The following is a 23071-nucleotide window of genomic DNA, read 5'->3' as shown; positions in this document are numbered from 1 at the left end:
ACAGCCTTAACAGAGGTGTGTGCACTCTGAGTTCTTTCTGGTTACAGGAAGAAATTGGAAACATTTCAAAACATTCATTCTGTATGTGGAGTCAACAGCTTAGCAGTGTAGAGGACGCACACACACACTGCGAAGGGACATCTCTAGTGTGTGGTATTAATGCTGTGTCGCACTGTGTAAATGTTAGGTAAAGAAACAGTGAAGGGAAAGCTTAGAATGAAGATCAGTGTTTCAGTTGTCTGCCTTGTTTGTTTGACCCTGATGTCAGATGGAAGTAAAGCTCAAGGAGAGTGGGGGGTATTTAGGGTGGCATGAGCAGCTGTTGACAGAGAAGCAAGATCTTCTGGTCACCATAGCAACACTTGTATTGCCCACACTGGTGTGTCTCTGTGTTTACAGCTTATTTGTGCAATCCTCATCTTGCTGTAAAAAAAAGGATTGCCTGGCTGAGGCCTCGGTGTTGACCATGGTGTTATTGAATGAGCACAGAAATATACATTACTCTACCGAATAGATAGCCAAAAATTATAAAATTCTTAGTAAACTTCTTACGTCAATGCTTGTTAAGACAAACTGTAGGTTCCCATAAAGCTGTGATAGTTTCGGTTCCTGTCAGTGGTGGAGACAATGCTTGCATCTACGATATGTCAACACAGACAGAAGACTAGTGCCAGATGACAGATTACACAGTTTGTTTTTGACATAATGTGTGGATCATTTACTCTCAATTTTAGATGCAATACACAGGAACTTGTGGTTCATGCAACATAGAAGCACAAAGCATGCGCTGGCCTAGATTTGAAGCCACCTCATTTTAATAACTTGTAATTGTTGCACAGTGAATTTTACTAGATAAAAGAGATTGTGCTCAGAGGGTTCCTGCGGAGCCTTAAAAATTCTTAAAAGGCATTGAATTCATTAATCTAGAAACAAGGTCTTAATTGGTTGAAAAAGTCTTAAATCAGCCTTTCAAAGGGCTTTAAAATGCAAAGACATGGAAATTTCCTTTTTCCAAAGTTGCATCATAAAATGTCAAAATAATAGGTAATAGGTTTTTTTTAGAAAAATATAATTTAAGGAATCTCTCCTCAACTCATAAAACTCAATAAATGCTATGTATTTCCCAAGTCTATCCAGATCGAACTTTTTCACTGGACCAAAAATGTAATGTTTTATTTCATAATAAATGCTGGGCAAAATTGTCCTAAACTGTATGGAATATTTTCCCCCCAGTTTTAGTTACAGTAAAATTGGTGTTAAATTTTATACTGAGTTGTATTAAAAAGTCTGAAAAAGTATCACATTTACATTGCCTTATACCGTAGGAGCCCTGGTTAATTCAGCATCCTTGGTGGGTAAAATTGTAACAACAGAATATCCTGTAAAAATTGTCTAAATGCAGTGATATGAATGCAGTGGCATAGTGTCTAATGAAGTATTGTTATTAATTGTCTAAGTATGAACTAAGAAATAACACATACAGTGCCTATGAAGCTGGTTTCAGCTTCAGTCTCGAAGCTGTAGGAGAGATGGACTTTTTTCTGTATGTATGTATGCATGTGCTGCACTGAGCATCAATAGAGATTATTGTGTCCCACAATCTCCTCTGCACAATGTATTTACTTGCCATCCGCCCCCACACAGCCATATACACATGCATGCCCTACAGCGACCAGTTCTTTGTGTGCTTACATGCACATATGAAACCAGGATATTTAGAGAAAACTGAAGTGTTTTCATGCTCTGCAATAACCTGGTTACTGTAAAGGCTGTCAGGTGGATAGTCAGATTTTTTCCTACATTGTGTGATATCTTTTAACCAAAGCTGGCACATTAAACATGATATGAGATTATGTAATGTAAGGACAAGATGAAATTCTACCCAGGAAGACAGGCTGTAATAATTCTGTTTCTCTCACACCCCTACTCATATACTCATTGATATATTAATAGGTATGTTTTGTCTATTTGTGAATGCATTTGTCCACATCAATAGGCAAACAACGCAGGAGTTCTCTCCTATTGAACAATGTTAGACTGCTGATGTTCTTTTGTTTCTATTGAGAATACTAAATGACACCAAAAGGCAAGTGGGAGTTGTCATTTTTATTTGATGCTAATGGCTTCAGCATGAGGCTGGATCTTAGGTCCTGACGCTGTTGATTAGAAGCCATCATGACGAATCCTCTCAGTGATCCTTGCTGTCTGTCACCATCCCCCATTCATTCCCCAAGGAGAAAATACATTTGATGGTGGCGCCTGTGAATGTGCAATTCTCTATTTCTAAAAAAAAAAATTCAAATCTAAACCTGCAAATCTATCAAGGCGTATACCTTAGATATGTAATTCTTGCGAGGATAGCAGAAGGGGCGTATGTTTGTAGTATCAGTTGTAGTGCACTGAATACCCCCACTAATATGTTACCCTGGTGACCTTTTCACTGTTAACTACTGAAAGAACCAGTGGATTAGGCCTACTGGTTGTAAAGGTGGCCAGCCTTGTGCGTGTGTGTGCGTGGAAAGTCAGTCTGCATGTTTTCACTCCAGCTGATCATCTCAGCAGGTAATATCACTGACTTCTTCAATGACTTCTTCCCTTTTACCTAAAGGAGTGCCAGGCATTGTGTAGTGTCTTTGGTTGGAATGAAAACCTGCAGACTGTTGTCTCTCATGGCGTGGGAGAAGTGTTTCCCCTGGAGACTGAAGGCTCCCATCCCCCACCGTTTGCCGACCTACATTGGATGTCGCTAAGTGACTCATTGAGAGAGGCAAAAAATAATGCACAAATGGTTGTTGTGATTACCTGTGCGGGGATCGTTACTTATCACCCTGCTCTGATTCCACCACCCCTCCCCCGTCTCCGCTTCCCCCCCCCCACCCCATCTCTCCCTCCTTCCCCTCCCCCCTCAAGACTGCAGCCCAACCAGAAGCTTCAAAGGCGGGTTTTACTCAGCAGAGCAGTTCAAGAGAAAATGGCTGCTGTTTCCAGGTCTTGTTTGCACATCTGTCAGGAGGTGACTGTTCAGGAGAAAATGGGGTCCCTGGTATGCCGGTTTTCAACATCATTCTTTTCTAAAACCTGCATGTGGAGGAGACTGCTGGTTGTGCAGCTCACTTTGCTCCATTATTTTTTGCATCTAATGCTTATGAACAGAAAGCATTTTATTTGCTCTTAGTGATGAATTGATGATTTTAAAAGCTAAGCCCTATTTACAGTGCCATTTTAGGAGCTCTTTGCACATCTAAGAGTTTTGCTATCATCATTATAAATTTTATCCATATAGAGAATATCAGTGTTGTGTCTTTGAGATTTGTTGTAAGACCCATCAGGTTAAAGCTTTAATTAACCCTTTTAGCTATGATGAAAAAGCCTCAGGGTTTCTCTTGTTTACAGTGAATAAGTACTGTTCTCAGCATGTTCTTTATATCTTTTAAGTGCCACATTCATTTTTAGATATTGCCATCAACAAAATAAGTTTGTATGTTAATTAAATAGGGTTGAGTGTTGGTATTTGCCATTTGAAGGTAGAAACGGGTGCTCCACTAGAAATTTAGCAATAATGTTTCTACCCTTGGAGCTATTTGAGGCAGGCTTTGTAACAAATCAGGGCTGGATTCTTGCATGATCTTGTGATCTTGAGAATCCAACTGCCTCGCAAGATAATGTAATTTGGGCAGAGACAGAGGAGTGGAGTGAAACTGTAAACACAGAAACCTGTCACACTTGAAATTTTTGTTCTCAGGAGCCTTAAAGCTTCTATTCTTGAAAAAAATCTAGTTTTACTTTTTTGAGTGTTTTGTGTTAACTCGTGTTGTTACATGTAAGGCAGTTTTTTTTTTTGTTTTTTTTTTTACATGGAGATTTCCAAAGAGAAGAAAATAATCAAGTTACAAAGCACCCTAGTTATTTTAAACCACTGAATTTAAACAACAATTACAGTGTTGAAATAATATATATAACCTACAGTTATGGTGATACAGGATAATATGTACTGTGATAGAAGGTTTTTGCTCAAACCTCAGACAGAACTTCCTTTCTTTAAAGCCTTAATGATATCAATGGCCAACTTGCACATTGTTTAAAATGTGCTGTCATGTAATCTTTGGATTGCAAAATAAATTGCCTGGCTTGAATTCAGATATTTTACAAATTAGCCCAACAATTATATCAGTTCTTAATACATTTGCACAGTTTTAATTAGTGTGCATTATCAAATGTCTTCATTAGATGTTCTTTTGTGATGATGTTTTAAAAATACAGACACTGGTATGAATAACACAATGTAGTAGCATTGCTCAGTTGAATCAGTGTTGGATTATTAAGAAATACTTTGGTATTCTATATGACTGGCTTTTTAAAATTTTCAGAGCTCGCAGCATGACCTTTGGTCTACGCCTTGAGTTAAACAAAAACTCAACATCTGTACTCGAGTTACGCCTCCCATCAGACTAGTTGCTGCAAGCAAGTTCTGTTCCTCACCATATATTAACATATATGAGTTAACACTTTGTTATTGGCAGTGAGACCTCACAATGTCCCTGTACTAGGTAAACTGCAGACTTTGATAGGAGAGCTGTTACAGTTCTTGGGCCATTCATCTGAATCCTTTAATATTTGCAGATTCAAAACTTAATGTGAAAGCTTATCTTAACATCATTACACCATACCAGAAGGACTTTTTCTACAAAAAATAATGCATTTAATGTTGTAGCCAAAACTATGTCTACCTGTGTAGTGAAAGCAACACATCTTCAAAACCTGTTTCTACACTGCTTTTACACTCAGCCACAGTACTGCTGTGCAATCGGAAGTGATAGTACGTCAACCAAATACATAATTCAAGTAGTCACACCAATAGTAAAATGTAACTTGAAGCCTAAATGTGCATTTGGGTTGCAGTTGTTGTGAGAGTGGAGTGTGAGTTGTTGTGTAGACATATTTGATTTGATAAAAATTCAAATATGTCTGTTTTAGGGATGCATGATATTGGATTTTTTTGCAGATATCCAATATATAACTCATTTGGTATTTTAGTGATCATCAAGTCTCTTCTGCAAGTCTCTCATCATATCTGCATACTGTTGTTGTGATGGCCCACCAGCAGATAGAGGCATTACATACAATGCTTCTCAGTGTATGTAATTTTAATTCATTGTGCAAAATAAGAAATGTACTTCCAGTTAGGGTTGATGTTTTGTACATGTTGGCTGATTCAGATTTTTCATTTTAAAGCCAATATTGCCAGTATCGATGATGTGCCAATATTATCATATAGTCGGTTTGTCAGATGCGCTTAAGATGGAAGACTGTGAGACACAGCTGATATGTGTCCAGTGTAAATGGGTTGTTGCAGTATGAGGGCCTTTTTGGCCACAGCTTTAGGCAAGAATAGACAAGGGCCCGGCATGATGGTGGTGTTGTTTACATTGTCGAGTAATTGCCGCAAGATCGCCGTAAACATCTGAAAGTTAACTCTAATGAGCCAGATGAACACAGCGGGGGTTTTCATCATTGACCTATTCAGGTTTCCATTAGTCTGTCCAATTTATTGTCTGTCTTTGCTGCTGTCCTCTGTTTGCATTTGGTAATGTTCAAGCATGTATGATTTGCTTTTAAAGAACTGTTATTCAATTGTAATTCATTAGAGGAAAATAATAATACAAGCTACAGGAATCTGTAAGTTGAGTATAGTCCTATCAGGGTTAATAGAAATTCTTCAATAATTGTTAATTGCTCCCATTTTTGCACTTAAATGTTGTCATCTTTGGGTTCAGACTCAGTGTTTTTCAACAGAGTTTTGTCACGCCAAGAACAATTGCTTATTTCTGTAATGTGTGTTTATTGAGTCACTTGTCTAATCCATTAGTTAAAAGAATGACATTTTACAACAGTGCAAGGACTACCAAAGAAAAAGGAGAAGGAGTAACAGATTTGTATGCTGTTCTGATTTCAGCCAGTGCTGGGAGGAAAACAAACTGGGCTGGTAAACAAGATGTAGTGCAGAGTGTGCATGGCAGCTCCATTGTTAAAAATTTTGTGGCCGCGGTAAAATTAAGTATAAATTGACATGTTACTGTTACAGCTGTGGTACTGGACAGACGTGAAACATTTAACAATTGGGTGTGTTAAATTAATGCATCTGTCTTTGACTCCAATACACAAGGTGTGAATAACACCTTGTTTTGCCACTGATGAGATTGCATCAGTTTGGTGCATGCAATGCGTAATCTGTTTTTATCCCACAGATGTATTGATAATTCTGTCAGCATTCAACATAAACACACTTTAAATTTGCTTTCTTGATGGGTTAAAGGTGTTAATGGCGGTGGGATTTCTCTGTGAACCTTTACACTGTGTGGCGTGATTCATTTTTCTAAAGCATCTTGAGCTACCTGAAAAAGATGATGTGTTGGACTTGGAGGTTACCTGCATTATTTCCAGGAGCTTCTTATCACACATCACACGTTATCACAGGAACTATAACCAAGAATGTGTGGTTTTATATTGTTTCTACTGTATATATTCCCTACTTTTTACATGGTACATCTATGCTGGTAAACAGTGTTTTTGTAGTAGCAGCCTTATATGCAGGTGTTTATTCCTTTGTGATGTCTTCCTTTTTTCAGAGGGATCATATCATCACGCTTTGACTCCACTTATCACTTCAGTGGATAAACCTCAGAGCCGTAGCAGAGGTTAGCATTTTGTCTGGTTTCCCGGAAGGCACATTGTTTGGTCAAAGGAGGCTTGGATGCCCAGGGAGTTTTGTAATGGATGGTGGCATCATGGGCCCATCTGATAGAGGGATTATTGCTGCTGCCCTGCACCAACGGGCCCTGAGCCCCTCCAGACTGCCTGTTAATTACGTTTCTAGTTGTTTGGTATGTAGCTGAGGCAGCCTTGGGAGCAGCGGCTGCTTTGCTTTGATGTGGCTACCCCGAGTCGTATATGTAAGCTGAAGATAAACACAGTGGCAGTGGTCAAATCAGGGCACATTGGCTAATGTAGACAGGCTTAGTGTTGTTGTGTTTCATGGCAGAATAAAGTATCTAGCATTTGCCTTTAAATAAGTTTTGTTTGTTGATGTAAATGAGAATGGAAATGTACAAAACATTAAAATAAAACAACTGTTCACTTGTTTTTAGTAAGATTTCTGAAGATTCTGTTTTGCCATTTTGCAGTTGTTGCTATGTTTTTTTTACTCCAGGGGTAACTTAAAGTTTTGACCTCCAGTAACACAAAGCTGTTAATATATGTGCAAGTCCCTGTTTTGTTTGTCTTGTGCACACACACTTGGATGCACATGCATGGGATTCAAATGCATGGGATACACAGCCGTGCCGGTGGTTTAAGACTGTTTTACTAACCCTTTTTACACTGTCTGTTCAAGGTGGGAATGTTTCGTGTTATTCTGCATCGCTGTTCTGCATAAACGGCATGATTGACGTCCGTGTAAAATGAGCAGCTAGCTAAACAAGCTGTGTGTGATGTTTTAAAGACGTGTTATTTGAGACCCACAACCGAAAGATTTCTAAAAGCAGCTGATAGCTGTTAGCAGCTAAGTCAAAGTAGAAAAAAAGGAACCGAAAATGTCTAAAAACTGGGAGACACTGAGGTCCAGAAGCTAGCTGAGGACGAGATCAACTGCAATGGTTAATGATTGTTATTGCCATGCAATGCCAGCGTGTATGTTATGTCACAACAGAGGCCAGTGCTGTTTCACGTCACGCCCATCATACCTTTGTTTGCTTCCAAAATGCTCTCATATTATGTAAAGCTTCATTCACATATGCAGACTTTCTCAGTAATGTTCTAGCATTTTCACAAGAAGGTGTCACGTGTGAATGAGATCCAGAATCAATTTGGGGGGGGGGTTGTGCACTGGCAGTTTCCCACCTCAAGACCTACTTGTTGTAGCATTACAGGGAATATAAAGCTATGTTGTGAATGAAAGCAGGAATATTACTGGGAGGACACGTAAAGAGTTATGTCTGTAACAAAAGACGCTGATGACGTATTTTAATCTGTGACTTGTTTACAGCAAGACAGGGTGAACAACAACCAATGTTGACACAGACATATTTCGTTCATCAATGGCTGGAAACTCCACAGACGCAGAAACAAGGGAGCTCCTCTCTGTCCGCACAGAGAACGCAATTGAATGGCAGCTGTCTGGGACCATGAAAGACACTGTAGTTTACTAGAAAATTACAAAGATTCTTCGTGACCATGGCATTCACAAGCAGAAGCCCAGGACATAAACAAACTCAAGTGTTTCTGCAGAAAGCTTCACCAGATTAAAGCATACCACCATCTACTGTTTGGCCTTGTCCCATAGTACTGCTTCATCTAATTGTTTAAAATAAAAAAAATAAACCATGTAATGTGTGAATAGGCACAAGACTGGAATATTCTGCAATGGAGTTATATGTGTGAACAATGAAAATAATTAGTGGTGCCTGAAAGGTATTCCCAGTGATTTGCCTGGAACATTGTGTGAAAGAGGCTTAAAATCAAACACCAGGGTGACATTACAGTGACATTGTTTGGTTCTGTTTTTTAAAAAAAAGCAACGGTGGTGTAATGAAGGGTCTTCATCGCTGCCCTATCATGGGATTTCTGTAAAAAGGGCTACTGACTTACAGGTGGCTGTAATGCACCAGCAAAGGCAAGATGAGACAAAAAGAACAATGCTAGCTATAAAACATGAATGCAAACGATACAGGAATTAAAATGTAAAAGAAAACCATCTAGAATACACACATTGAGTTTTGGTGAATAGCAGTGAAATAGGAATAAACCTTTGGTTTTTGATAAGAAAACTCCACATGGCACTTTTGAGTAGCAGCTCTTTTTGTCTTCGGAAATATAAAAGACTAATTTGTGGCTGCACCAGTTGCAGAGGTTGTAATAAACCAGGCCCTTTGCATGTCTGCTGTGGTACAATAAAGGCAGACTCCATCTGAAAGAATATACCAAGGTGAAAGTGAATAATTCATGTTGAGTAACATGTTCAACCCCTCTGGCTGTATGCCCACTGGTAATTGGGACAACACCATTCTCTGTCTATTTTGCTCGATCTCTCTTGTTGCTATGCTACCAAAGGGGAACTTGAGTGTGCCTGGACAGTGTTTGGAATGAAAGTTGGACAGCCTTGCAGTCTTCATACCTGACACCGCCACCCCCACCCCACTTTATTTCTCTTTGTGTTCTCAGCAAAATGTCTGTCCCTAAATCTCCGAGTGAGAGAGCAGGAAATAGTAACAGTTATGTCGTTATACATGGTTATGTAGTTTGTCATGACTCATTCACAGCTTGATTCTTTTGTTGGGCATTGTTACTCACAGTAACCTACATAGAGAGCCATCTCGTTCTTCATGTATGTTCTGTACATTTATGTGTTTACATTTTGTGTGTGGGTGTATAAACAGTATTCTTGCTCCATGTTCCCTGCTCTCGTAAAGCATATGTGTGAGCCATTGGGAAATCATGAACTCCACAGTATTTCTTGCAGCGTTCATCAGCCTGAGGACAAAAGCAACGATGGAATTAAAAATGTAATTGCCTTTTTGTTTCTCCAGCTCCCTTCAGTTTTTAGACAATCTCAATGGAAATGTTAATACAAGCTCTGTTAAACACAACTATTTGTTGAAAATAACTCAGTAGTGAAGGTCAGGGTGTCTGCTGTGGATAATTCGCTTCTTGCTCGCTTCTGTAATTCACTAGATGGGCAGTGGACAGGCATTTAATATCCTTACTGCTTTATCAGGGCTCTTTCCATTGAGATGGTTGGCTGGGTCACTAATGGGACGCACCATTCAGTTCTCAGTGAAAGCCAAATGGATATAGACACTCCCATTAGGCCAGAGAGGAGAGGTTGGGAATACTTGCATTCAGTACTAGACATGAATTCACAGGTCAAGTGACCCAGCTATTGACATTGTCAAAGGAAGGAATCATGCAGTGGGCAAGACAAAGTAAGCATGTAGAGGCTTGATGTCAGGGCTGTACTGTGTGTGTGTGTGTGTGTGTGTGTGTGTGTGTGTGTGTGTGTGTGTGTGTGTGTGTGTGTGTGTGTGTGTGTGTGTGTGTGTCTAATAAAATATGTCAGCCCATGTTTGCATTGCTAAACAAGGATTGGGACAGATTTGTGCAGTGTGCCAAATTGGAATCTGTTTTTATGGTGTATGATAAAAAAAATATATATTTTTAGAATGGTGTAAGAATATGCCACGTGTAAGATCACAGACCTAAATATTAATCTCCACTTTTGTTTTTGTTTATATTTTCAGGAGTGAGCCCAGCCTTCCAACATACCTCCTCCCTGTCTTTGGTCTAAGATGAGTATTACCAGTGACGAAGTGAACTTCTTGGTCTACAGATATCTCCAAGAATCAGGTTTGTCTCCTAATATCTGCTAATACGATTGATACAATTTAATGCTGAAAAATAATGGATTTTCTTGGGCTTGATACATTAATTGCTACTTTTTCTCAGTATTGCAGGGTTTGACTAACTATGCAAATCTTATATGCCCATTGAAAATGCATTTATCATGTTAAACAACATAGTGCATTTGTAACGATCCATAATTAAATAAATGAATTTACTTATGTCATCTCTTATTAACAGCAAACAATAGAAGTAACACATGGCAAATGTAACATTCCAGCTGACACATTTCTTCCAACATATTTCACACATTTCAACTTATATACATTTATTTCAGTAAGACATAGTCTTGGCCACAGGATGTAGACTGCTGGTATACACCTGCCATTGGCCATCTATTTCAGACAGAATTTTCTTCCCCTTCTGCTTTCTGCATGTCACCTTTTTCAAAATGTCCTTCACTATATGAAACTAGCCTCTCATAGCCAGATCAAATGCATCCCTACACTTTGTTTTAGCACTGTGCATGAAACAACAACAATTTGTGAACTAGCAACCTACACATTCAAATGCATTTTAATGTTTTTTGTGGTGTTTTTTTGTGGGGATTTAGCCATATTAATGCCAGATCTTGCCTCACCATGTGCAAATGTTCCACCAAAACAAGTTTCCCCCAACATCATATTGCAAATGTGCACTGTCGCAGCATCCTGAGCTAAGCACTGCCCTAGATGATTGGGATTGGTTGAAAGATGTAAAAACCACTCTGGCACAGCTGTAGATAGGGCTGGCTATGCCAGACAGCTTGCATAGGCTGTGGCGGCTGTCCAGGTCCCTTATCCCTTTAACGTCATAGAATACCTCCATATGCTAGCTTTTAAGGCAGGGGGTTTCAGTTCTGATATCTACGTGTAGTTGTTGTTCATGCTCAGCTATCCTTACCAAAACTCATGAAGAAGCCTAACTTAGAACATAAACAACACACATGTATGTGTCTGTTACGTCGCTCTATCCAATTGGTTCAGCATTGAGGACATACAGCCCGGCATTGCAATCATAATGTCGGGAATTGAGTTTTAAATTTCCAATAATTTACTTTTCTGCATCGCAAAACTATCTTTCAAGAGAGAATCCTGATGCATTTAAGAATTGATTTTTGCCCCCACCCCTAGATGATATGCTACCATTTGTTTATGTTATGCACGATCAAACACGGTCACTTAACTGAAAATATTTTTCCTCTGCTTATGGTGGATGGAATTAAACAGGCCATGCAGCCCCTGTAACATGAACATCTTGTGGGTACCCAGAATATTTCCTTGCTTCTTAGATGTCTGCTGTTCACTCTTCAATAGGATTTGGATCGGTGATTAAAAATTCCAGCTCCTGTGTTTTATTACTGTTTTACTGAGACTGCTTCTGAAGCCGTCTGGCATAAAACAAGCCACTAGTATCCCTGAGACGTCAACATTGCCATTTGCATGCCTTATTATACTCTCAAATGTCATACTTGTTATGCCATTCAGCTTCTGTATTCAATTACTGTTAGCTTTGTTTGGATCAGACAAGACTTTTCTCTGAATATTTGTGTTGTGTTTGTGCACATCTTGTGCTTGGCACTCTCTCTTTAATGAATGTGAATGGTGTTTTGTTTTCAGGTTTCTCCCACTCAGCATTCACCTTTGGCATTGAGAGCCACATCAGCCAGTCAAACATCAATGGAACACTAGTGCCCCCTGCAGCTCTCATCTCCATCCTGCAGAAAGGGCTTCAGTATGTGGAGGCAGAAATCAGCATCAATGAGGTGAGTGCAGGGACCTGCTGTTATTCCCACTGACTTTCTATTGCTTAATGATACAAAGACAGACTTTGATCCCTATGACAACACTCCAGGTTAACTGCAAATTCTTTTAACGTTTTCAGTGATCCTTATGCTGGAAGATACACTGACAAATGTTTGTAGTAGTCTACCAGTCCTGAAACACTCTTCACCTTTGAAATTTTTCATTATCAGGAAACATGACTCCAGAGAAATCAAAAATGAAAAATCAAATCGCAACGTGATGTGTTATTAACTGCTGTTTTCATGACAGGACGGTACTGTCTTCGATGGTCGGCCAATCGAGTCACTGTCACTCATTGACGCAGTGATGCCAGATGTGGTGCAGACGCGACAGCAGGCCTTCCGCGACAAGTTAGCCCAGCAGCAGGCAGCCTGTGCAATGGCAGCATCAACCTCTGGAAACCAGTCCAACGCACCAAAGAACGGAGAAGCCACTGTCAATGGGGAGGAGAATGGCACTCACAATATGAGTATGTTTAATCTTCTAAATATGACATCCCAGTTATCTCAGAAAGGATAGAAAAATGATATACTGAAATGGGAGTCAATAACAAAAGGACAGACAAGTATATCCGCAAAATCTGGAACACTGTGTGTGGACGCAGAATGCAATGTCTTGGAAATCCTCTTTGACCTATATTCAATTGTGAAACTACAAAAACAACATATTTAATGTTCAAACTGAACTTAATTGTTATTTTTAACTATAAACTCTTATGAATTTGATGCCTGCAACATACCACAAAAATGTTGGGATAGGGACAACACTGTGAGATCAGTTACTTCGTACAGTTTCTTAAAGCTGCCATTGCAAGCAAAGACCTCTGTATATTAAATTGATTTCAGTTAGTGATTTAATACTTTTTTCCTTCGTCTTTCCACGTAAATTCAAGCAGTTTTTATGTATTGAAATATTAAAATTTCTTTATATGTGTAGTTTGATTAAGTTAATACCAGTGTCTTGTTTAAACTTCAGGTGAATGACTCCATTTGAACTAAGTTTAATGAAAAAGAAATTTGATGTGATGAATACTTATTTCCCTTACTGTATTCTGAAATCTGCAAATCATTGCGTACTTTTCTTATGTACGTTTTACACTGTCTGTCACCCATGTAAATTTCTAGAATTGCTGCTCATGAGGAATCTAAGGAATGTTTTCATTGAAATCTTAGATGATGTAAAGAAACTTATGCACAAAACAGGTCAAAAATGAACCATCATTTTGTTCCATTTCAGAACACAATGGCTCGTTTCACTGCAGCATCCTTGTTTGTAGTCAATATGTTTAGTTTATTTTAACCAAAATGATTATGGCAAAGACAGAGTTATGATTTTGAGTGCTGCCTTGTTTTCTCTGTTTTGACTTGTAAGTGAGCATGCACCAACTACATTATTGTTTCAAAAAAATATCATCTGCACTCTGGTATGAATCTGCACGTGGAACCTTTTCAAAGCAGTTGCAGGCAGAAGTTTCTCACCCTGAAGCCTGAAGCAGCCTAGCAGTTGCATTTTTACACCTACCAAATCATCACTTTTTCTCCTGGGTGACATGTCCAAATTATCGCACAGTTTTACACTGAGAAACAGAAACAACCGTGTGGTTTTTCACAGAACTTGATATCATTAGCAGCTCTTTAGCTTCTCCTGTGAGTGAAACCAGAGAGGTGTAGATCAGGTGGAGTTCTAGACAAGGAGAAGAGGAGGAGTGTGTGTGTGAGTACATCCTCAAGGAATTTAATTGGAAGGTGTGGATGGCAACAGGAAGAGTCAGCTGTGAGTAATGTGTCAGTGGCTTTCACATTGAAGAGATGATCTAAAAGCTTTCACATATATCCTGGGTGCACATTATACTCTGAAAACTGTGTGCGCTCCAAGTGGGTCAGTATTGACTATTATAGTATTTTCAGACTGAGATAAATAAAAACTAGCAAAAGCATAAACACATTATTGATTTTCTTTGATATCTTCTTGTTATTTTATGTAGCTCTTTACCTTCAGAAACAGTAACTATGTTTAGTTGCACACTTGTAAACAGCTTAGCAGTGATATTGTCTTTTTTTGAGGGCAAAAACTAAAATACTTTGGGCATGTAAATGTAGTCAGTTATTAGAGAACATCTATCAGCATTTTATTTATGGCACTTATTGCCTGCGGATAACTGTGAACATACACGTATTTGCATGCATATGTAGATGCATTTATAAATATGTGTGTGTATCTGTCCATCTGTGTGTGCACTCACTCCTCTCAGATAACCACAGTGAGCCCATGGAGATGGATGTAGATGTGGAGATACCAGCCAGTAAAGCCACAGTGCTCCGAGGCCATGAGTCTGAAGTGTTCATCTGCGCCTGGAACCCTGTCAGCGATCTCCTGGCCTCAGGGTGAGTCGCTGTCTGTGCTGAAACAGATCCTAATGCGCACTGGATGAGTCATACTATATTGTATGCTCGCTTTGGCTTTTATTTTGTAAGATATACGGCCTCATAAGATCCACCGCTGACAGCTTCTATTCCAACAATCTTCTGACCCTCTCCTGCTGCGTTGGTATTCAGCTCGGGGGATTCCACTGCCAGGATCTGGAACCTGAACGAGAACAATAACTCCAACTCCACCCAGCTGGTGCTGCGCCACTGTATCCGAGAAGGTGGCCAGGACGTCCCCAGCAACAAAGACGTCACCTCACTTGACTGGAATGTAGGTTTCTGGTCATCCATCCACATCTTCTACTTCCACCATGTGGTTAACAGCTGAGGACAGTTAAGTAACAATCCTGTTATCTTTCCATCCAACAGAGTGATGGGACTCTCCTGGCAACAGGCTCCTATGATGGATTCGCCAGGATATGGACAAAGGATGGTACGTCTTCCATCATTCCAGCACGGTGTTGTTTCCTCGGTCATTAGGTTTATGCCATTGTTCCTGTGAATAATGTGACCTGCGTGACAATTCTTTGAAGGATCATTTCTAACAGAAATGGATATGGCTCTCATCCATTAGGAAATCTGGCAAGCACCTTGGGACAGCACAAAGGGCCCATATTTGCACTCAAGTGGAACAAGAAGGGGAACTCTATTCTCAGTGCTGGTGTAGATAAGGTATTTCATAATGGCCCACAGGCATTGATTTGTGTCTTACAATAATACTATCCTCGTGTGTTTTTTCTTTACCAGTCATAGGGCTTGAAAAGAACTTTGCGTGACCATCAGCCAAAGTGTAAATCTGTAGCATATAATTTTTCTTTTGTCCATAAACTACAATACAAACTGCACTGTTATCGTTCAATCCTCTGTTCAGTGAAAACTCCAGATACAGAGAAAGGAAGTGCAAAAATTATTTGATATATCTTACTTACATTGTTAAATTTTTCATATAGTTATATTATAGCATAATTTAAGTATGTTACCAAATCTCATACAACTTGATTAACAAGTTAATAAGTGAAGCAAAAAGGAATCTGCATAAAACTGTTTATACTTGTGTGAAACACCACAACAAAGGCCTCTATAGATGGTTTATAAGCTACAAGCATACAAAGAGGCATTTATGCTCATCGTGTCACTTACTGTAGTATGCTTCAAAATGCCAGGGGCTGACAAACAAAATGATTTTATGGATAAGCAAGAAGTCATCAAATGTTACTGGAAAAGTAGACTGCCAGGCAACAGTAGTGAACACATAGATTATATAAACACAGACATACTGCCAAACATTGCTTTTGTGTAGTGTAATTATATATGTTGTTTACCTCTTACCTGCTGTTTCCCCCAGACCACAACTCTTGCCCCCAAGGCTGTTTTTTAGGTTTCACAGCAAACTCTCAGAAAGACTTTTCTTTCCCCCAGTGGGGTCGCTATTCTTTCTAATAATTTAAGGCCGTTTGATTGTCTTTAGCGTCTCAGTGAACAGTTGTAGAGATGTCTGTACAAGCAAATCTGCACGGCCAGTTTTCCCTGTTGAACTGAAAAGCACAATTCCCAAAGTGGGCGCCTAGTTTCGAAATTCAGAAGTACGCGATGAAGTGCTGAGACAATTTTCAGAGCCTTTGTGATTATGGTGTTTTCTGATGCGTGAAGCTCACGCTGGGGATACTACAGCCTTGCTTAAGTTTTTGTACACAGACAGGAACTGCAGTTAAGCTTATTTTGTGGATGATTCTTTGAAAATTAACTGTCATTTAACAGGCACAAGGAAGATGAACAGACAGATAACAGAAATTCATCTTACAAAAGCACACACACCATGGACAATGACTGTCACTAGATGCATATGTGTTTTTTGAAATTTTTTGTACCCTATGTGGTGAAATTTATTTCAAGCCCTAGATGTCATTCAAAGAACATTTTAAAGAACCTCTAATGTGTTCTTCTCTGTATAATGATTCATTCAGAAATGTCGCATCCGTGGTGTGAAATGTTCTATTTAATTTTCCAGACGACAATCATTTGGGACGCACACACAGGAGAAGCCAAACAGCAGTTCCCTTTCCACTCAGGTAAAGCGAGTTCATTATGTATCCATAACAATAAAAGCTTATTATTTTAGATAATAAACAGGATGCAAAACGTTTCCTGCTCAGTTGTGGTTGTATTGTTGGCTCATAAACCATTCCCAACACTTAACTGCCTGTGCATTTAAATGTTCCACAGCCCCAGCACTGGATGTCGACTGGCAGAACAACACCACCTTTGCCTCCTGCAGCACAGACATGTGCATCCACGTATGTCGCCTTGGCAGCGACCGGCCCCTCAAAACCTTCCAGGGCCACACGGTGAACAGCTTTTTTCTGTGTTGCTCCTCTGACCTTGTACCATACTTACTCCCTCCACAATATTGTTAACGAGTTTTGTGTTTTGCAGAATGAAGTTAATGCCATTAAGTGGGATCCATCAGGCATGCTGCTCGCCTCATGCTCCGATGACATGACCTTAAAGGTAAAACTAATCCTCAGTCTGCAAGAGGAAAAGATAGAAAACCTGAGCAGTGATTTGTATTCAGTCACATTTTTGCTGTTTCCACTCACACGCAGATTTGGAGTATGAAGCAGGAGTCCTGTGTCCATGACCTCCAGGCTCATAGCAAAGAGATCTACACTATTAAGTGGAGCCCCACAGGCCCCGGCACGAGCAACCCCAACTCCAACATCATGCTCGCCAGGTGGGAAATCTTTCACACATAGCTCACAGTTAGTACCGTACAGGGCAACCACCCACGATGCTGAGTTTTGAAAGAAAGGTTTTTGTGCTCAGAGCAAACTGTGTAAATGGGGGTGTACATTTGTGTTGTGTGTGTGTGGGAAGCGGACACTTGTCATAGCATCGCATTCACAAGGAATCATGTTCCAGACAAAATCCCAGTGCTAGTTATCGTCAGTGGCCCACAGCCCTACGCTGTGACCCAGATGTGCATGCATGTGTAAATGTTCTAGGTCAAATACCGCAGGAATTTACAGCCTTCACTGACAACCCAGCATACCTGCCTGTAACTCACATTGGAAATAAAACTGCCGTTATCACCGCTACTGGGAAGGAACTTGATCACCTTTAACACATGCTACCGTTGAGCAGCTCATGTTCAATACATTTTTAATTGACTTCAATTTGCTCCCGCCACAATATCCATCTGAGTTCACTTTCATTTGTTGCCAAGGGCACCCAGAAGAGCCTATTTATACCTTAGAGGCGAAGATATGCTAATTGAAATCAGCCTACTTTTGATCATGATTTGCTTTCAACAGTGTGTCAGTTCACAGATGTTCACAGTTTCACTTTTTTTAGACATTCACGTTTGTTTGTTAACGCATACTGAGGCCCTTTTGTGCAGTTTTTCTCCATAAAGAAGGGTTAAATGTTTTCAAGTTTGTTTGTTTGTATTTTACTTGTTCGCATTAAGAAATTGCTCAGGTCAAGACGCTCTAATGCTAACAAAAATGCAAATGATAACTATCTGTAGCTTTTAAACATGTGTTAATTGGAGGGTTGCCACAGGTCCCTGTTATTCTTTAAGTTTGCAAATTTTAGAAAGAATTAAAGACTTTGAAAATTTTACAGATATGGGTTTTCAAAAGGGCTTGACTTTATCTATTTATGCAAGAATAGAAATTGCCTGTTTTTGTCACTCAACTTATATTATATTATATTATAATATATTGTTTTACTGTATTAGAGAAGGTTAGAGACCACTTAGTCTGCCAACACTCTCACACAGCACAGTTGGAGAGTGCTCACACATTCAAATATCTCTTTTTAATTGTTTGTACAGCCTGCTAGATCCATGTCTCAAACCATGCAGTGTTGGGTCCTTTAATTTTAGGGAATTGGGCCTGGAGGTCCACTAAAAGCTCTTGAGGTTGATGTTTAAGAGGGTGTGGGAACACTGTATTGGCTCCTTTGTTTTTGTTTATGATCTTCTGGGGTTCCTTCACTCCGTCATAAATCTGTTGAAATAATGAATGCTATATAAAGGCAAGTTTCAGGTTCAATATTAACTAGTTGTTTGGGTAATATTTTGGTAATTATATATATATATATATATACACACACATTAAGGGTTACGGCTAAAAGTTATTTTCATAACCATTTAATGTGCTGAATATCTTATGGCTAATTAGTCTATAGCATGGGAAAAAGGTGACATCTTCAAATCTCTCTTGTCTGTCCAACAGTCCAAAATCTTTTTTAATCTTAATTATGCGACAAAGAAAACTAGCAAATTCTCACATGTAAGAAGCTGGAAATGTTTATCACGTTTGCTTGAAAAATGAAAGCGATTAATAAATTATCAAAATGGTGATGTAAATTTCCTTTTGATCGACTTATCTTATGAACAATAAAAGGCCAAACACTAGAAGATAATTGTAGGAATTCTTGTTCCTGCTCTCAAATTACATCTTTCCACCATTTGTCTTTTTCACACCCACAGCGCTTCTTTCGACTCAACAGTACGACTGTGGGATGTGGAGCGAGGGGTTTGTATTCACACACTGACCAAGCACCAGGAACCCGTCTACAGTGTGGCCTTCAGCCCCGACGGCAAGCACCTGGCCAGCGGCTCCTTCGATAAGTGCGTCCACATTTGGAACACCATGGTAAGCTTATCATTTATACTGATCCAAACAACGGGAGAGGATTTATTCTGATTGCTAAATCTCGATGGAGATGGTCATTAATTTGTTTGCACTGTTGTTTCAGACTGGAGCCTTGGTACACAGCTACAGAGGTACAGGTGGTATTTTCGAGGTGTGCTGGAACAGCACCGGTGACAAAGTTGGTGCCAGCGCATCAGACGGCTCGGTAAGAAATTGTGATGATGAAGTAGTGATTTTCACCAATTTTCAGCTCCTCTGTTTATTCACTTTTCTTTTGGCTTGTTGCCATCAATTGAAATTGACTGAAAGATCTCATCACAAGTACTTTCAGAACAATAAGTAAAAACAGGGTTAGTTGCGCAATTAGAAAAATTGTTTTTCAGGAGTAGAAATGGTTTAGATGTCCATTGACTTGGTTTGAAATACTTTCATAAAAATCCTACTTGAAATAAATTGAAGAATCTAGTGCTGCACTGCGTGACCGTTGAAATGTCACTACTATCACATGATACACATAGAACAGACCAGCATCACCAAGGCCACGCCCCAAGCAGAGAAACAGGAAAATGCTGAAAAGTTGTTGTGTAGCGGGTTAAGGCTTTCACACTGAGGTTTGTGGCACATAAGATTTCTGAGTATTCTCTGTCAGTGTGGTAAATTGTAAAATAATGCTGGTGACAGTCGTGATCCAGACATCTGTACATGAAGAGATGTACGTTAGGTCATTCATCTATTTGGAGGGGGGAAGTCTGAAGGGACGTGATTGCAACTAACCTTAAATATTAAAGTATGGCGTGTCCTCAGGTTCAGGCAACATTGCAAAACAATTATTACACATGTTCACAAAACAAACATTTGTTGAGCAACAAATAAATGCATAAAAACTCCAAAATATAAGTATATGACTTCCAAAAAGGGGAGCAGCCTTGACAAGTACCCATATGTGCCAGTCTGGTCTATTTGCATGTGCAGCTCATTAACGGCAGAAATGTGAAACAAGTAAAATTAGCAAGTGCCAATAGTTTGCTTGTCCGCAAATGTCTGGGGAGTGTATGTTTAATAATTCATGGCTGTATCGCTATGTATAACCTACACACTTTAAACTACTTAAATAACGTCATGGAAAAGAGGTCAAATATTAGGAAAAGGTTTTGAAAATTCATTGGTAAAAAAAAACAACGTGTGGAAACACTGGAAAAAAAGACACATTGGTTCAAATGTATTATTAATGCTACCTAATACTTTACCTTTCAGGTATGTGTTCTTGATCTCCGAAAATAGCCGACTTGAGACTTTGATGATGAATCCTGGAATGTGCAGCAAATTGCCTTCTTCTGACATCAGCAAACACACTCTCATTGCTCAAGACGAGCTGTAAGGTGGAGCAAAACAAACCCCCTCACAGGAGTACAACCAGATGACTGCAGCAGCCTCCGAGGAGCCAACACCAACTGACTTCAGTGCACCTTACAGTTTGTTGACGTGTGTTTTATGATACGCCTATTGGAAAAATAGTGGAAGCTGGTTAAGAGATCCCCAAGACTGGACTGAATCCAACTCCCTGGGTGCATCCGCGTTTTAAAAGGTTTCTAATGAGAAAGTGCTGCGATCCCTCCGGGCCACTGGTCCAGCTGTTATAGGGTGGTAAGGGTGGAAACAAAGATGAGTGTTATATAAAGAGAAAAGTGTTAATGAGACACGTGTTTGGCTGGAAAAGGCAACAAATTATGAAAGACAGGTTGTGGTTTTAGAATTCCTCTGAGCAAATGTTACCTCATGTCCAAATGAACTAACTGTGGACGTGATAAACGTAACATCAATGCTGAAGCACTGGTATTGTCCGTTGACAGGGTGCTTAACTTCTTCTCAGTGGAGAATAGTTTGTTTCAAGAGTACTTCTTGCTTTTTTTTTTCCCACAGATGGACTTTTGAAAGTCAAAATCGAATGTGCCGCTACAAGGTAGTTCTTAACTCTCGTTTAACATCAGGTCAACAAAAGGAAAACCTGCCAAGAAACAGTCCTAACCTCCTGAAATGACCTGCTCAATTCACTCGAGATTAGAAAAAATGTCATTTTGGGGACAAGATGTGAAAAGTGTGGTTTTTCAAAGAGAATTTTCTCCCTTTTTTGGATGTAAATTTGAGAATGTAAAGTTATGTAAATTAGATTAATACACAGACTTATATACTGTGTATATATGTTTATATACAGTACACTTTATTGCCATCCTGTAGGGGCTCATTAATGGCTCGAGCTGTCACGACTTTGCTCATAAAACGTGACGAGAGTTCCTTTTTAAATGAAGTGCATGTGTCATCAGCTTCTTTTAATAGTCTTTTTCATCTGAGCCAGTCATATCCAACGCATCAAGTTGTTTATCAGTGAGTCACAAATGGTGTTGACACAGATGTGTTAAGCAGCTTTGCTTTCCACTATTGATCCCTGAAAGCCATGGAGGAAACATGTGCCTCATCACCGGCATTTAGGGAATTAGCTGGTCAACAATATGGGAGAGAAAAGTCAGCACAGTCTCCTGCTTGGTGTCTGCTATACTTTTTGTTTTATATGTTGAACAGGACATCACAGAATCAATGTTAAGAGTATCGTGCAGACCTGAGCGGGAAAGCAACTACAGCTTCATTACCGTGGTTTCTCTTTGGCACTTTCCTCTGAACAATCTACTGAAAATTCAGAGCACATTTTGACCTTAAGGTGGAGGTCAAGCAAAATCCTGCTGTTGCTAAAAAAATGAAATTTTTTTTTTTTTAAAAAGAAGGTATGATTTTCTTTTTAAGTACCACCAAAAGCTGCCGGCTGATCAGATTTGAAATGCCTGTCTTGTAGATGGAAAGACATCAGTGCTCTACAAGCGTGGCTCCATCTGCCTACTGGGATCTCATATAAAAGACAGTATCTTAAAACTAACTTGCCACCACTTTGATTTGCCTTTTTTTTCCGGTCCCTTTCCCTTTCAGTCAACTTCTACTAGAGCAATGTGAAGTGCACTTTTGTAATGGTGGGTACAGCAAAAGATCAGATTTTGCTGGAAGTTGAAGGGCCAATGTTTTTTTTTTTTGTTTGTTTGTTTGTTTTGTTTTAAATGTCACAATTGGATGTTAATGGGTGGTTCATTGTTTTCTGACTTTTTCATTTGCTGAGAGCCATTATTGTCTGTGTCAGACTGAGAATTGGGCTGTGGGTTGGTGGCCATTCTTGGCACACTAAGGAGCCCAGTATGGAATAAGTGCTGTGACGGCTATTATCTCTCTTGCACCCTGGTCCAGGGTGCGGTCACCTGTTTCCAAGACAAAACGTTGAAGTCATTCAGTGTCTCAAATAAATCATTCTATTTTGATATCAGAAACCATGAAGCCTGTGTCCTTAATTGACTGTTTTCTAAGCTCAGGTGTGTTTTTTTATTTTTTAGGTGGAGCAGCCTAATTTCCACCAGATCCGTGTGTGGTACGGCTCCGATCCGTCACGGTAGACAGAACAAATCGTTTAAACTCTTTAGTCTGTATACGCAAGCCAGTGCACTTTGCATCAATCTCGCCGCATTAAGCACAGAGCAGACAGGAAGTCAGACAGCGACACAACATTAAAATATCCGGTTAATTTTCATAATAAAACTGCGTGTAGTTTCATTTAACTACATCAACAAACCGTCACAATGTGCGGATCCAGGACTGGATTCAACAGGTCAGAGGTTTTCAGAGGTCAGTACAGACAACATGGACGAGGAGAAGG

The 23071-nt window shown here is 39.6% G+C and overlaps 1 protein-coding gene across 1 annotated transcript in view; it reads left to right on the top strand.

Moving 5' to 3' along the window:
* The window catches only part of tbl1x (transducin beta like 1 X-linked), a 29506-nt gene extending 6818 nt beyond the window's left edge, over positions 1-22688 (top strand). Inside the window, exons 2-15 of the mRNA XM_042494581.2 lie at positions 10293-10398; positions 12051-12196; positions 12486-12705; positions 14488-14620; positions 14792-14933; positions 15032-15095; positions 15237-15334; positions 16671-16731; positions 16886-17007; positions 17096-17170; positions 17266-17393; positions 19158-19323; positions 19427-19528; positions 20578-22688. Coding sequence (XP_042350515.1) covers positions 10341-10398; positions 12051-12196; positions 12486-12705; positions 14488-14620; positions 14792-14933; positions 15032-15095; positions 15237-15334; positions 16671-16731; positions 16886-17007; positions 17096-17170; positions 17266-17393; positions 19158-19323; positions 19427-19528; positions 20578-20604 — 1542 coding nt within the window. The 5' untranslated portion in view covers positions 10293-10340 and the 3' untranslated portion in view covers positions 20605-22688. The remainder of the gene's footprint in view (positions 1-10292; positions 10399-12050; positions 12197-12485; positions 12706-14487; positions 14621-14791; positions 14934-15031; positions 15096-15236; positions 15335-16670; positions 16732-16885; positions 17008-17095; positions 17171-17265; positions 17394-19157; positions 19324-19426; positions 19529-20577) is intronic.
* Positions 22689-23071: the final 383 nt, after the last annotated feature.

This window comes from Plectropomus leopardus, chromosome 10 (assembly GCF_026936395.1).
Source record: "Plectropomus leopardus strain MGB_pleo_1.0 chromosome 10, ASM2693639v1, whole genome shotgun sequence".
Classification (NCBI taxonomy): Eukaryota; Metazoa; Chordata; class Actinopteri; order Perciformes; family Serranidae; genus Plectropomus; species Plectropomus leopardus.
The sequence above is the reverse complement of the archived record's forward strand: the minus strand, read 5'-3'. Positions and strand labels throughout refer to the sequence as shown.